General features: G+C 25.0%; 3 protein-coding genes across 5 annotated transcripts in view; 2 read left to right on the top strand and 1 right to left on the bottom strand.

The window, feature by feature from the left end:
* Positions 1 to 327: 327 nt before the first annotated feature.
* LOC142239631 (uncharacterized) lies at positions 328 to 1,358 on the top strand. Its single transcript, XM_075311424.1, has one exon. It carries the CDS (start codon positions 328 to 330, stop codon positions 1,303 to 1,305), a length of 978 nt encoding a protein of 325 aa, XP_075167539.1. The 3' UTR covers positions 1,306 to 1,358.
* Positions 1,359 to 1,425: 67 nt separating this feature from the next.
* Positions 1,426 to 14,061, top strand: LOC142239630 (uncharacterized). Its single transcript, XM_075311423.1, has 3 exons — positions 1,426 to 3,394; positions 7,826 to 7,852; positions 14,051 to 14,061. The coding sequence occupies exons 1-3, from the start codon at positions 1,426 to 1,428 to the stop codon at positions 14,059 to 14,061; spliced, it is 2,007 nt and encodes a 668-aa protein (XP_075167538.1).
* The window catches only part of cora (erythrocyte membrane protein band 4.1 like coracle), a 204,915-nt gene continuing 201,493 nt past the window's right edge, over positions 13,237 to 16,658 (bottom strand). For all 3 annotated transcript variants that reach the window (XM_075312951.1, XM_075312952.1, XM_075312953.1), the window contains 2 exons: positions 14,451 to 14,561; positions 13,237 to 14,362 (listed from right to left, as the gene is read on the bottom strand). In XM_075312951.1, the coding sequence (XP_075169066.1) occupies positions 14,297 to 14,362; positions 14,451 to 14,561 (177 nt within the window). In that variant the 3' untranslated portion in view covers positions 13,237 to 14,296. The remainder of the gene's footprint in view (positions 14,363 to 14,450; positions 14,562 to 16,658) is intronic.

Raw genomic sequence — 16,658 nt, 5'->3', positions numbered from 1 at the left:
ATTTATCTGAAAAAAAGTTTTTCCTTGTCTAAAAGTCTCTAAACTTTTCAATGAAGTCTGTTTATCCTTATAGCTAAATGATTCGACATAAAAATGTGTATCCTAACATGAATGCAAATTTCGCTTTAATGAAGTCAAAATGGATTTAATATTTCTGAAAAAATCTTCAAAATTAATAAAATGTTTCAACACATTGTTTTAAAGTCATTATACCCTAAACCATATAGTGGTTAGGGTATAATAAGTTTGATCTGCCAAAAAATGTGCCTACAAGAAATATTGATTTTAGACCCCATAAAAGCGATAGAAAAAAGATACGAAGAGAGAATGAGTAAAATAGAGAAATTACAAAGAATGAGTGACAAAAATATTGGAGAGATCACGAAACTAATTGGTAATGTGCAAGAAATGGAGAACAAAAATAAAGCAATGTGCGATACAATAGGTGAGAGCAATGAAAAGATGTGCAACGAAATTAAGAGAGCTTTAAAGGAGAGAAATGTCAAACGAAATGTGACATATGCACAAGCTATTAAAGATTCTGATACAATGATGCCAGATGTTTCAAAACCAATTGTGATAAAACCAAAGGAAAAGCAGAATATTTCTCAAACCAAAAATGACTTGAATTCTAATGTTGACCCAACAAATCTGAAAATTATAAATGTTGAAAATAGAAGAAATGGTACAGTGGTTATACAAACTGAGAATGAAACAGAAAGGGAAAAAATAAGACTAGCAGTACAAAATGGATTAAATGAAAACTACGAGGTTAAAGTCCCAAACCCAGCTGAGATGTCAATAAAAATTACAGGAATGACATTCAAATACACGGAAGAAGAATTAATTGCGAAGATAAAAGCACAGAATGAGAATTTAAGCTCAACTGAGATAAAAAATATAAAATTTTATGAGGTGAAGAGAAATAATATAACAACATATAACGCAAAAGTCAATCTTGATAATGAATCATACAAAATAGCAATGAATGCTGGGAAAATTAACATTGGATGGGAACGTTGTAGAATATTCGACGGCACAGATGTACTACAATGCTTCAAATGTAAAGGTTACAATCACAAAGCCAAGGATTGTAAGAATCAAGAAGTGTGTAACAAATGCCATGGAAATCATAAATCAAAGGATTGCCAAAGGGAACAGATGATGAAATGCATAAATTGTATTCACGTTAATAAAAATCTAAAACTTGATCTGGATGAGAACCATTTTACAAACAGCAAACAATGTCCGGTTTATATGAATAAATTATCAGCAAAAAAAAGAAGAAGGGGAATTAGCGCATAACAATTAAATAATATTAAGGGAATATATACAAATATACAAGGACTAACAAACAACTACGCACAATTGGAATATTTAATTGAAGATAAAACACCCGATTTTGTAATATTATCAGAAACCCATATGACCAAAGATATCCAAGAATGCGAAATAAAAGTTAAAGGATATAAAAATGAGCTAACTTTCTCAGATAGCAGAAGAACGGGAGGAGTTGCATTATATGTTAAAAATTGTTTCCAGGTACAAAATATTTTTGAGAGAGCTAATGGCGTAACACATTGGATAAATGTTTCAATGATAAAGAATAAAAATGAAAATCTAATTATTGCAGCTATATATAGATCCCCAAGTTATAATGAAAACGAATTCTATGAACATTTCGAAGACATGATGGAGACAATAATTGAATATAATACTGACGTTATAATAGCTGGAGATTTTAATATTGATTGGTGCAAAAATAGTACACAAAGGAGTAAAATACTTAGTATGATACAGGACAATGGAATGAAACAGATAGTCGGCGAATATACAAGAGTGACAATGACATCAAAGACAATTATTGACTATGTAATAACAAATTCAAAAAGAATTAAAGTTAAAATAAATGATCTGTACAAAATCTCTGACCATGAATGCATAGATATTATTGTAGAATGCCGACGTAAACAAAATGAGAACAATAAGATCGTTAAAGAATGTTTCAGATACAATAAAAACATGTTCAGAGAGGAATTACGCACAATAATGGAGTTGGAAATGCAAAACAATAGATATGAATATCCTAATATAATAGATATATGTCTTGAAAATACAATAAAGAAATTTATAAAACCTCTCCGAATAAACTCTACTAAACATCAAACTGCGTGGTACAACAAAGAACTGTTTGAAATGAAGATGCAGAAAATGGAGAAATATAGAAAAGCAAAGCTTGAAAATACAGTGTCCTCATGGAATATTTATAAAAGAACAAGAAATATGTATAAAGCGAAAGTAATAAATACCAGAAATAGTTACATAAACAACAAAATAAATGGAGCGAAAGATCAAAAACAAATGTGGAGGGAGATAAAAGACTTGGTACTAAGGAATGAGAAATGTGCAATAGAGACTGTGATATTTAACCAAATAGAATATAAGGACAGCAAAATAATAGCGAATAAATTCAACGAATATTTTGTAAATAGTATTAGAACGATAAGAGATGAAATAGATGATGTGCAATACCAAAACAGAATACATATGACTAGTACGAAATTCCAATTCAGAACCATAAATATAAACGAACTTTTGGCAATATGCAAACAGCTAAAAAATAAACCAGACTTTAACCATGTATCGACAACAATAATATTGGATAACTGGGATAAAATTGGAAATATGATATTAAAGACGATAAATGATTCACTTGAAAGGGGAATTTTTCCGGAAAATTGGAAAGAGGCTATGGTAATACCAATCGAAAAAGTTCAGAGAACAAAGAAATGTGAAGAATTTCGACCAATAAATACATTATTGACATGCGAAAAAATCCTAGAAAAAGTGGTTAAAGAGCAACTGGCGAAATATATTGAAATGAACGGATTATTATCAAAATACCAGTCTGGTTTCAGAAAAAATTATTCTTGTGAGACGTCAGTAAATTATGTGATAAATAGATGGAAAAACAAAAACAAAGATGACAAAACATTAGCTATGTTCATAGATTTCAAGAGAGCATTTGAAACGATTGACAGAGATATCCTAATACAAAAATTATATTTGTATGGAATACAAGACAAGGAATTAAAATGGTTCAAATCATACTTAAGCAATAGAACACAAAGAACTAGAGTAAATGACGTGATCTCGGAAGATATTAGAAATGAATACGGAGTTCCACAAGGGTCGATACTAGGTGCAGTACTTTTCATCATCTACATAAATGATATGGCAAATGTATTAGAAGAAAGTGAGGTAATACTATATGCAGATGACACATTGATTTTTACGGAAGCTGATACGCCAAATGAATGCTATATAAAAATGGAAAAAGACTTAAGTGCGCTTAATACATGGTTGAATATGAATAGACTAAAACTTAATGAAAGCAAGACTAAAATTATGGAAATAAACATGAACACTAATAGGAGTATTATAATAAAAGACAAAGAAATAGAAAAAGTAACAAACATAAAGTACCTTGGAATAATCATTGACAAAGATTTAAAATTTAAAGAACACCTGGAATATATATGCAAAAAGATAGGAAAAAAACTTGGATTTTTCAAAAGAATAAGAAATCAAATGTCAACGACAACAGCGATAAATATATATAATACGATGATAAAACCACATTTTGAATATGCTTCAACAGTGTTATATACATGTTGTACGCAGAACCAAATTGATAGGCTGCAGAAACTTCAAAATAAAGGTATGAGATGTATACTAAGGATGAATAGATATGCAAATATAAAATGGATGCTGGATACATTAAAATGGCTTAATATAAGACAACGTTTAGAAATGAATACTATGGTATTTATACAAAAAATGAAAATGGGAATTGCGCCGGAGTACTTAAGCGAGCAACTACAAATGGTAGGAGACGCTCAACCATATGGGCTAAGAAATGCAGAAAACTTCAGGATCAAACGATCAACAACGAGTGCTGGACAAATGAGTCTTTTCTACAAAGGGTTACAAACATACAACAGATTACCAAACTATATAAAATGTCAAGAAAATAATATTGTATTTAAAAAACTTATTGTTGATTTTATTAAAAATAGAGAATTATATTAAGATATAAGAATATTAAGAATATAACTGTTTGTATAACATAGTATAATAATACTTTAAATAAATGTCAAAAAAAAAAAAAAAAAAAAAAAAATATATATATACCGATCGACTCAGAATCACCTCCTGAGTCGATCTAGCGCTTGGTGTCCGTCTGTCCATCCGTCCGTCTGTCCATGTATTTGTTGTTCACAGGATTTCGGTCGCAATTATTAACCGATTTTGATGAAATTTGGTACAGGGAGTTTTTTGGGCACAAGGACGAACGTTATTGAATTTGGAAGAAATCGGATCAAATTTAGATATAGCTCCCATATATATGTATTGCCCGATTTCGACAAATGGGGTCACGTTGCACTTTTTTACTAACCGATCGTCGTCAAATTTAGCACAAAATAATCTTCTGTATCACCCTTTAAGTCTGATAATTTCATCGAAATCGGTTAAGATTTAGATATAGGTCCCATATATATGTATCGCCCGATTTTGCCAAATTAGGTCATAAACCCCTTATTTATCAACCGAGCTTACTCAAAGTTGGCGAAATGTAATCTTCTATAGCACTAACTATATGTGCAAAAATCATCGAAATCGGTTCAGATTTAGCTATAGCTCCCATATATGTACCGCCCGATTTTTCTAAATAAAATAAAACTCAATTGAACAAATAATACAATGTTTGTACTATAATTTTCTCGAAAAGGAGCGGAGCGGAACGTGGAGCGGAGCGGAGCGATTTTTGTTTCTCGGAGCGGAGCGTGGAGCGGAGCGGTTTTTTTTTCTCCGGAGCGGGAGCGGAGCGGAGCGAAAAAAATGGACCGCTCCGGATCCCTGGTTTCACTGCAATGTGGAACGCCGTTCGGACTCGGCTATAAAAAGGAGGTCCCTTGTCATTGAGCTTAACATGGAATCGGGCAGCACTCAGTGATAAGAGAGAAGTTCACCAATGTGGTATCACAATGGACTGAATAGTCTAAGTGAGCCTGATACATCGGGCTGCCACCTAACCTAACCTAACCTAGGTCTCAAATCATATCATTTTTATGTGATTTTCTTAAACACATATACAGACATTTAAGATTTCCTCTACACATTAAACAAAAAAATCTTCATAATCTAAAATCAAATTTCTTTAAGTCAACTTACCATAATTCCCAGTAAATCACAAATTTTTCGTAATTATTATTATCGCAATTTTTGTTAATAAATTTTATTAGTCATATTAGCATTTCAACTTAAATGTTTTGTTATTACAATTTTATTATTAATTTATTATATTAGGGTGGCAACACTGAAAATTGAAAAAAAAACATTTACAAATTTTTTAATTTCCATTTCACAAAAACACTATATTCAAATAGATATTTAAAATGTAAGAAGAAAGTTTTACGAGAAGAAAAAATGTTTTTGTACTTTTTTGTTCATATTTTAAGTTAAAAATCATTTTTTTGTTTTAATTTTATGCTATCACATCTAATAGAAATTTAATATGCGAACAATTCTAATAGATTGATAGGTCGTTTTTGGGTTAATATCGTTAAGTATTTGTTAGAGGAGGGGGTGTGGTGGGGGTTAATATCCTTCTATAAAAAATTCTTCTCGTTACAAAAAGAATTTAAAGGATATCATCTTATGAAGGAAAAAGTACAAAATCAAGTGAACATTTTTGAATAAATTTTAAATTTGAATATGTTGTGTTGGGTGGAAAAAAGGAAAGTATTTAAAATACACGTGGGATTGTTTTGAAATATTTGGGTTTATACCAAATTGTTTAATATAAAAGTGTTTTAATTTATTAGAGCTGCTTCTTAGCAAGATTTCAAGTTTTCAAGATTTTTAGGTTTTTGTTTTTTATAAATAAATAATTTTGCTTGTTATTTATATAAATAAAGTCCAAAATTTGAACACAATATGATCTTAGATGTGAACAAGCATTTTGTTACTTTGAGTAGCTTTTAAGAAATTTAAAAGCTTTTATTTCATTTGAGTTTAGATTTTTGGTTTAGTATGCAAGATCAGCTTACTTTAGATTTATCCATAATTTCAACATTCACATTTACTCACAAAATGGTGTATTATTATTGGTGTTAGTGGAAAATAGTATTAGTAATATAATTTGCTTTAGTTAAATGTCCTTGAAGAATAGGAATATGATCGCTACACTATATTTTTGAAGATTATTAATAAAATTTTCAGGGCTTAGACGTATCTAATTTTTGTTTCTCAGTACAATAAAAAGACTTCCTATAATATTTTTTTTTTCATTTCATTTTCATTTCAAGCTAGAGATCTTCCTATAGCTTTACTGTATTGAACTAAATTTAATTAAATTAAATTAAATTAAATTAAATTTGATAAAATAAAATAAAATAAAATAAAATAAAATAAAATAAAATAAAATAAAATAAAACAAAATAAAACAAAATAAAATAAAATAAAATAAAATAAAATAAAATAAAATAAAATAAAATAAAATAAAATAAAATTAAATAAAATAAATAAAATAAAATAAAACAAAATTAAATAAAATAAAATAAATAAACGAAAATAAAATAAAATAAAATAAAATAAAAAAATAATAAAACAAAATAAAATAAAATAAAATAAAATAAAATAAAATAAAATAAAATAAAATAAAATAAAATAAAACTAAATAAAATAAAATAAAATAAAATAAAATAAAATAAATAAACTAAAATAAAATAAAATAAAATAAAATAAAAAAATAATAAAACAAAATAAAATAAAATAAAATAAAATAAAATAAAATAAAATAAAATAAAATAAAATAAAATAAAATAAAATAAAATAAAATAAAACAAAACAAAACAAAATCAAATAAAATAAAATAAAATAAAATAAAATAAAATAAAATAAAATAAAATAAAATAAAATAAAACAAAATAAAATAAAATAAAATAAAACAAAAATAAATAAAAAAAATAATAAAATAAAATAAAATAAAAAAAATAATAAAATAAAATATAAATATAAAAAAAAATTAATTAATTTTAAATAAATTAACGTAATTCACACTACAATAAAATTAACATAAATAATTATATTGAATTAATCAAAAATGATATTATGATATTAAATTAAAAAAATTAACAAAAAAAATTAACAATAAAACAAAACTAAATTCGTAGAATTATTACATGAGCTTCTTAAACTCCTTGAAAATGTTATATTGACTTCTTCCAACATATTTTGCAGCGATCATAAACCTAATCTACATAAATGACACTAACGAGCAGAGAGGTTTCTATTTTAACAAGATTTTGTTAATTTCACATTTGCTTCCTTTATTATTTTGTTTTGTTTTTTCATTATTTTAACATCAAATATAAGGCTGGAATGTAATTAATTTTCTTGGATTATAATTTATCATCATCATTTTTGTTTTTAATCTAACAAGATAATTTATGTTTTAAAATGTTTAGATTTCATTTTAAATTCGCATATAATTTGATTGTTAATTTTGTTAATACATATTATATTTTATATGGAATGGAATGGATTTAATTAAAATTTAATTTCATGTTATGTTTCAGGCAGGTGGGAGGATCATTATATTTTTTTTTTTTGTGAGATTTTCTATTATTTGTTTTTTTTCTTCTATATATTTGTATTTTGTTTTCGTACCGTTTGATTTCACGATGATCTTTCTACTCATTGGTGTGACTACTTATATATGAAAAGTCTTTTTAATCTCTTAAATATTTTTTTCTTATAGTTCTTTTACCTGAGTCCTCCCTTTATGGTAAATTTTAATTTTGAACGATTATTTCACATTAAAATGAAAAATATATCGATGTAGTTATGAATAATAAAGTGAATATATGATTAAAACACATTGCAAGTTTTAAAAAATTTTGGAAATGAAATTTTGAAAAAATTTCCTATAGAAATAAATTTTTTACAAAGATTCCTAAAGATATCGAATTAAAAAAATATTGAAATGAATTATGACAAAATTTCCTATGGGAATTAAATTTTGACAAAATTTTCTAGAGAAATGAAATTCTAACAAACTTTCCCATTTATATAAAATTTTGAGAAAATTTCGATAGAAATAAAATTTTACCAAAATTTCCTATAAAATTGGAATTTTGACAAAATTTTCTACAGAAATTGGTTTTTTAAAAAAATCACGTATAAAATTAGAATTTTAACACATTTTCGAAGAAATTAAATTTGAATAAAATTTCCTATAAAATTTCCTATAGAAATTAAATTTTTATAAAATTTCCTTCCGACATTGAAATTTTGACATAATTTCTTATATATGAAATTTTTACAAAATTTCCGATACAAAACGAAATTTGACACAATTTTCTATAGAAGAGGAATTTTTACACAATTTCCTATGAAATGAAATTTTGACAAAATATCCTACAGAAATAAAATATTTGTCACCATTTCTATAGAAATTGGAACTTTGACACAATTTCCTATTGTAAGGAGACTTTGACAAAATTTCCTTAAAAAATTGGAATTTTGACAAAATAAATATAAATATAAATATTTCCTATAGAAATTAGAATTTTGAAAAATTTTACTATAGAAATTAAATTTTACCATAATTTTCTATAGAAATTTGAATTTTCACAAATGTTCCTATGGAAATTGTAATTTTGACAAAATTTCCTATGTAAATAAAAATTTTCAAAATTTCCTATTTATATAAAATTTTGAGAAAATTTCCTCCAGAAATAGGAATTTTGATAAAATTTCCTATCAAAATGAACTTTTCACAAAATTTCCTATGGAAGTTGGAATTTTTGGCACAATTTCCTATAGATATCAGAATTTGACAAAATTTTCAATATAATCTGGAATTTTGACAAAGTATTCCAAAAAAATTGAAATTTTGAAAAAATTTCCTATAGAAATTAGAATTTTGACAAATAAAAATTTTGGGAAAACTTTCTCCAGAAATTGGAATTTTGGCAACATTATCTATAGAAATTGGAATTTTGACAAAATTTCCTTTAGACATTAGAATTTTGACAAATGTGCCTATAGAAATTGGAATTTTGACAAAAATTCCTATAGAAATTAGAATTTTGACAAATGTTCGTGTACAAATTGGAATTTTGACAAAATTTCCTATCGATATTACATTTTGGCAAATTGGAACTTTGACACAATTTCCTATTGTAAAGAGACTTTGACAAAATTTCCTTAAAAAAATGGAATTTTGACAAAATTTCCTATAGAAATTAGAATTTTGACAAATTTTCCTATAGAAATTAAATTTTACCATAATTTTCTATAGAAATTGGAATTTTGACAAATGTTCCTATGGAAATTGTAATTTTGACAAAATTTCCTATGTAAATAAAAATTTTCAAAATTTCCTATTTATATAAAATTTTGAGAAAATTTCCTCCAGAAATTGAAATTTTGATAAAATTTCCTATAAAAATTAACTTTTCACAAAATTTCCTATGGAAGTTGAAATTTTGGCACAATTTCCTATAGATATCAGAATTTGACAAAATTTTCAATATAAACTGGAATTTTGACAAAGTATTCTAAAAAAATTTAATTTTGAAAAAATTTCCTATAGAAATTAGAATTTTGACAAAAAAAAATGTTGGGAAAACTTTCTCCAGAAATTGGAATTTTGGCAAAATTTTCTATAGAGATTGGAATTTTGACAAAATTTCCTTTAGACATTAGAATTTTGACAAATGTGCCTATAGAAATTGGAATTTTGACAAAAGTATCTACAGATATTAGAATTTTGACAAAATTTCCTATAGAAATTAGAATTTTAACAAATGTTCCTATACAAATTGGAATTTTGACAAAATTTCCTATCGATATTACATTTTGGCAAAATTTTCAATATAAACTGGAATTTTGACAAAGTATTCTAAAAAAATTTTAATTTTGATAAAATTTCCTATAGAAATTAGAATTTTGACAAACGTTCCTAAGGAAATTGGAATTTTGACAAAATTTCCTATAGAAATAAAAATATTCAAAATTTCCTATCTATATAAAATTATGAGAAATTTTTCTCCAGAAATTGGAATTTTGACAAAATTTTCTATATAAATTGGAATTTTGACAAAATTTCCTATATACATGGGATTTTGACAAAATTTACTATAGAAATAGGAATTTTTCACAAATTTTCCTATACAAATTTGAATTTTGACAAAATTTTCTACAGAAATTTTAATTTTGACAACTTTTCCTAGAGAAATTAAAATTATGACATGAATGATTAAAATTTTGAAAATTAACTGGAATTTTGACACAGTGCCCTAAGAAATTAAAATATTGACAAAATTTCCTATATAAATTAGGATTTTTAAAAATTTTCCTATAGAAATTTAATTTTACCAAAATTTCCTATAAAATTGGAACTTGACAAAATTTCCTATGGACTTAAAATTTTTCAAAATTTCCTGTTCATATAAAATTTTTAGAAAATTTTTGACGAAATTTTCCACAGAAATAAAATAGTGACACAATTTTTTATAGAAATTGGAATTTTGACAAAATTTCCTAAAGAATTGGAATTTTGACAAAATTTATTATTGAAATTGGAATTTTCAAAAATTTTACTATACAAATTGGAATTTTGACAAAGTATCATACAAAATTGAAAATTTGACAAAATTTCTTATAGAAATTAGAATTTTGCAAATGTTTCTATAGAAAAAAAATTTTAACAAAATTTTCTATAAAATTGGAATTTTGACAAAATTTTCTATAAAATTGGAATTTTGACCAAATTTTCTACAGAAATTGGATATTTGAGAAAATTTCGTATAAAATTAGAATTTTGACACATTTTCGCAGAAATTTAATTTGAATAAAATTTCCTATAAAATTGGAATTTTGACAAAATTTCCTATAGAAATTAAATTTTTATAAAATTTCCTATGGAAGTTAGAATCTTGACAAAATTTCCTATAGAAAAGGAATTTTGACACAATTGCCTATGTAAAAGGAATCGTGACACAATATCCCATAGAAATTGGAAGTTTGACAAAATTTCCTACAGAAATTAGAACTTTTGACAAATTTTCCCATAGAAATTAAATTTTACAAAAATTTCCTTTTGACAAAATTTAGTATGGAAATAAAATTTTTCAAAATTTCTTATTTATATAAAAGGAATTTTGACACAATTTCCTATGGAAAAGGAATCTTGACACAATATCCCATAGAAATTTGAATTTTGACAAAATTTCCTACAGAAATTAGAATTTTAACAAATTTTCCTATAGAAATTAAATTTTACAAAAATTTCCTTTTGACAAAATTTCCTATGGAAATAAATTTTTTCAAAATTTCCTATTTATATAAAATTTTGAGCAAATTGTCTCCAGAAATTGGAATTTTGACGAATTTCCCTACATCTTCCAACTTCTTATGGAAGTCGGAATTTTGACTGAATTTCCTATAGAAAAGGAATTTTGACGAAATTTCCTACAGAAATAAAAATTTTCTGTAGAAATTGGAATTTTAAGAAAATTTCCTATATACATGGTATTGTAACAAAATTTACTATAGAAATTGGAATTTTGGTAAATATTCCTATACAAGTTGGAATTTTGACAAAATTTTCTATAGAAATTGGAATTTTGAAAAAAATTCCCAAAGAAATTAAAATTTTGCCAAAATTTCCTAAATAAACTGGACAAGTACACTAAAAAATTAAATTAAAACAAAAATCCTATAGAAAACAGAATTTTGACAAATTTTCCTATAGAAATTAAATTTTACCAAAATTTCCTATAAAATTGGAATTTTGACAAAATTTCCAAAGGAAATAAAATTTTTCAAAATGTTCTATTTATATAAAATTTTGAGAATATTTTCTCCGGAAATTGGAATTTTGACGAAATTTCCTACTTCTCCAACTTGCTATTTTGACTAGTTTCCGATAGAAAAATAATTTTGGCACAATTTCCTATAGAAAGGGAATCTTGACACAATTTTCTATAGAAATTGGAATTTTGACAAAATTTCTTTTAGAAATGAAAATTTTACAAAAATTCCTACAGAAATAAAAATAAAATAGTCTATAGGAATTGGAATTGTGACAAAATTTTCGACATCAATTGGAATTCTGACAAAATTTCCTATAGCAATTAAAATGTAGACAAAATTTCATACACATAATCTGGAATTTTGACAGAGTATCCTAAGAAATTGGAATTTTGACCAAATTTCCTATAGAAATTGGAATTTTGACAAAAATTCCTATAAAAAATTAAATGGTGAAAAATTTTCTATAGAAATTGGAATTTTGGCAAAATTTCCTATAGAAATTAAATATATATATATAGAAAAGGAATAGAAATAAAATAAAATAAAAGTAAAATAAAATGATTATAAAATAGTCTATAGAAATTGGAATTGTGACAAAATGTTCGACAGCAATTGGAATTCTGACAAAATTTCCTATAGCAATTAAAATTTATATAAAATTTCAAATATAAACTGGTATTTTGACAGAGTATCCTAAGAAATTGGAATTTTTATCAAATTTCCTATAGAAATTGGAATTTTGACAAAATTTCCTATAGAAATTAAATATATATATAGAAAAGGAATGGAAATGAAATTCTGACAAAATTTCCTAAAGCAATTAAAATTTCGACGAAATTTCAAATATAAACTGGAATTTTGACCGAATATCCTAAGAAATTGGAATTTTGACAAAATTTCCTATAAAAAATTAAATGGTGACAAAATTTTCTATAGAAATTGGAATTTTGGCAAAATTCCCTATAGAAATTAAATTTATATATAGAAAAGGAATGGAAATGAAATTTTGGCAATATTTCCTGTAGAAATTGGTAATTGTACAACATTTACCTTGGAAATTAACAGAATACTTGTAGACATAAAATTTTGACTAAATTTCCTAAAGAAGTTGACAAAATTTCCTAAACCAAAAATAAATTTCTGGCAAAAGTTCCTATTGAAATAAAGTTTGACAAAATTTTCTATAGACATGAAATGATAAATAAAATTTTGACAACTTATAATGTTGACAAAATTTCTTATAGGTCAATTATTTTTCAAAATTTCCTATATTGAAAAACGTTGACCGTTTTTAATTGAATTTACTAATTAATTATACATCCAATTTATAATCCATAACTACATCACTTTCGCATTATATGTTTTTGTGTATTTTATTTTATTTATTATAAATTTTAAAGTAATATACAATAAAAATAATAATAAAACATTACAAAAAAATAAACAAAATATGACATAAAAAAAATATAGTTACAATCATTGCATAATCTTAAAGATTGTGGGAAACTCAAATATAATAAAAAAAATCATTTGTCATTGTTTTAAGGGGCGGAAGAGATAATTATTATAATAACATTTTAAATAAACGAAATATATTTAATATATAAAACTACAAAAAAAACTATGTACTGTGAATGTAATGGTAAAAAGACATTGCAAAAAATTATACTTTATATTTTATTTAAATATTCGGGTTGGTGTATATCAAGAAATTATACAGAAAATAATAAACAAACAATTAAATGAGAATATTTATAGCATTTTCACATAGAGAGAAGGGGGAGTAAAATTAAAAAATATATATATTAATAATAATTATAAACAACATTTAAATGTAATGAATTTCATATTTCATTTGATTTTGTATTATTTTAATATGTATAGATTGTTTCTGTTTTATTTTATTTCAACATTTATAAGCTTATATTTGTAGTTAAATTTTAATTTATCATATTTAAAAAAAAAAATCTTTATGTATAGATGTAAAAAAATTTTAAAATTATAATAAAAATTAAAAATAAAATTGTCATACATCAATCAAAAACACTTTTTTTGAATCGGTTCATCATATATGAATATGTATACGATTTTCTCTTTTACATAAAAAGATTTATAATATTTTTCTTTTATAATTATTAAATATATTTTTTGTTGTATTTAGGGTGTATTTGAAGGCGTGGTAGTGTGGGAGAAAATTGTTTAGCTTGGGCTTGCGGACTTCATCTTCCATAGCTGTAGCTATTTCTCTGTGCATTTCATTCTGCTGAGAGTGTAAGGTGCTGTTTCTTAAGGTTTAAGCCCCCAAAACAGAAAATTATTTCAATAATACGATAGTTGGTTGTACAACAGAGTTTAAGGTAAAAAAGCATTATTCTCTTTATCTATTCTACTTTATAAGGTATGGGGTTTATTGGGTTTGTTGCTGGATTTCAATTTTCTCCACTGTCATGTCGGGATTCATTGCTGTGGCCTCCTAAGAGTTTCATAGAAAAAAAATGGAAAATTAATAAATTTTGTTGTTGTTTTTTTTTTTTTTTTTTTATAAAAATAATTTTAATTACCTGTATTGCCTCGGCTAAGGCTCTGTCATGATCAATGGGATCTCCATCGGATTGTATGGTAATCTTTTGTTCTACACGGGTTTCAACAATGCCATCTCGTTCGGTTTTGTACTAAAAACGAAGACAGATAAAATAAAATTCAAATAAATATTGTTGAAAGGAAATACAAAACAATAAAAAAAATTTCATAAAATTTTATCAAATTGTAAAAAAAATCTATAGATTTTTTCCGAAATTCTAATTTCTATAGGAAATTTTGTCAAAATTTCAATTTCTGTGGGAAATTGTGTAAAAATTTCATTACTATAGCAAATTTTCTGAAAATTGATTTCTATAGGAAATTTTGTTAAAACTCCAATTTTTATAGAAAAATTTCTTTTCTGTAGCAATTTTTTCAACATTTCATTTCTATAGCAAATTTTGTCTAAATTTTATTTCTATAGAAATTTTGACAAATTTTCATTTCTATTGGAAATTCTATCAAAATTTTATATATCTATTATATATTCCCGTCGCACATGTTGCTAAATTTTCTTTCGAAGGTAAATTGTGTAAAAATTTCATTATTATAGGAAATTTTCTGAAAATTTCATTTCAATAGGAAATTTTCTGAAAATTTCATTTCAATAGGAAATTTTCTCAACATTTCATTTCAATAGGAAATTTTCTGAAAATTTCATTTCAATAGGAAATTTTCTCAACATTTCATTTCTATAGGAAAATTTTCATAATTTTGTCAAAATTCCAATTTCTGTAGGAAAATTTTCACAACTTTGTCAAAATTCCAATTTCTATAGGAAATTTTATCAAAATTCCAATTTTTATAGCAAATATTGCCAAAATTTCATTTCGATGGGAAATTTTGTCAAAATTATATTCCCATCGTACATTTTGTTAAAATTTCCTTTCGATGGAAAATTGTGTAAAAATTTCATTACTATAGGAAATGTTCTGAAAATTTCATTTCAATTGGAAATTTTCTCAACATTTCATTTCTACACCCTCAAAAAAAATCGCTTCTTTAACATATGTTCCAAACATATTTTGCAGGAAGCACATATATTATTGCATACTGCCGAAACATTAATATGTTTGTGTTATGTGAACATATTATATGTTTGGAAGCATTTTGAGCCAAAAATATTATATGCTTGGAAGAATTTTTCCCAAACACGATTGTGCTCATTCCCTAACATACTCGTAATTTTCACTTCCACGAAATTTTTTAGTTATTGGCACCTTTTTCTGTAATACAAATAATGTTGAAGAGATTATTCACTTTTATAAATTTTTTAAATTTTACCTTTCGCCTGCACGGAGAATCGAACCGAGGACCATACAGTTTGTAAGCCAACACACTATCCACTGGGCTACGTAGCTGTTATAGTCACCAGTAGATAATTATCGTTTTAAGTTACATTTATATAGCATAGTTTGCAGCGCCCACGAGCCCATGCAAACATAACATTATTTAACAGAAACATACATTTGTTTGCCACGTGGAGCAGTGGTTAGCATGTCTGCCTTGCATACAAAGGGTCGTGGGTTCAATCCCTGCTCCGACCGAACATTTTTTTTTTTTTTAATTAAAACATTTATATTTATACTATATTAAATTTTTTTAAATGAAACTTCGAAATGTGTGTTTTTAAAGATTTATAGTCAGTAACAGTGCTTGATATAAACGAAATTGACTGATTTTTGTATAAAATATTATTTTTTATTGCAAAAATAACAACTTAAAAAAAAAACTGTTTTTGTACAAAACTTTAAAATTTGGAAGGAAATCAAAAACTAACAAAAGAAGAACGTGGAGTCGAGTATAAACATACATACATAATTTTATAATATAAACATAAATATATTTAGGAGTGAACATTTTTTTACTAGCATTTAACACCATCGCTCTAAAATTCCTTTTATTTTTCTTTAATAATTCATTTTAAAGAAAATAAACTTTTTAAATTGTTTTAGCTGTAAAACTCGAACTTAATGCCCGCTTTTATATTTGATGGTGTCCGTCAACTCCTCGTGGACTACTTTTTAATAAAGAGGAACTAAAGTTTGTTTTTTACATTTTACTGTGTAATTTTTCACTATTTCCTCCTTATTTCATTTTACTGTCCCAACTCTAAAAAGAGTATAGTGCCCTTTCGTTATTTTTATGAAGATCCCTGATTTATTTTAACGAACAAAACACATGTTCAC

This window comes from Haematobia irritans, chromosome 5, assembly GCF_050003625.1.
Source record: "Haematobia irritans isolate KBUSLIRL chromosome 5, ASM5000362v1, whole genome shotgun sequence".
NCBI classification, from domain to species: domain Eukaryota; kingdom Metazoa; phylum Arthropoda; class Insecta; order Diptera; family Muscidae; genus Haematobia; species Haematobia irritans.
Note: the sequence above shows the minus strand (reverse complement) of the source record. Positions and strands in the feature narration are given on the sequence as shown.

Excerpts from the sequence above, each read along its gene's own strand:
- LOC142239631 (XM_075311424.1), top strand. The coding sequence starts at position 328 with ATGAGTAAAATAGAGAAATTACAAAGAATGAGTGACAAAAATATTGGA.
- LOC142239630 (XM_075311423.1), top strand. The coding sequence starts at position 1,426 with ATGACCAAAGATATCCAAGAATGCGAAATAAAAGTTAAAGGATATAAA. Across the intron at positions 3,395-7,825 it reads TAGACTAAAACTTAATGAAA|TTCTTTTACCTGAGTCCTCC; the intron begins GCAAGACTAAAA and ends TTTTTCTTATAG.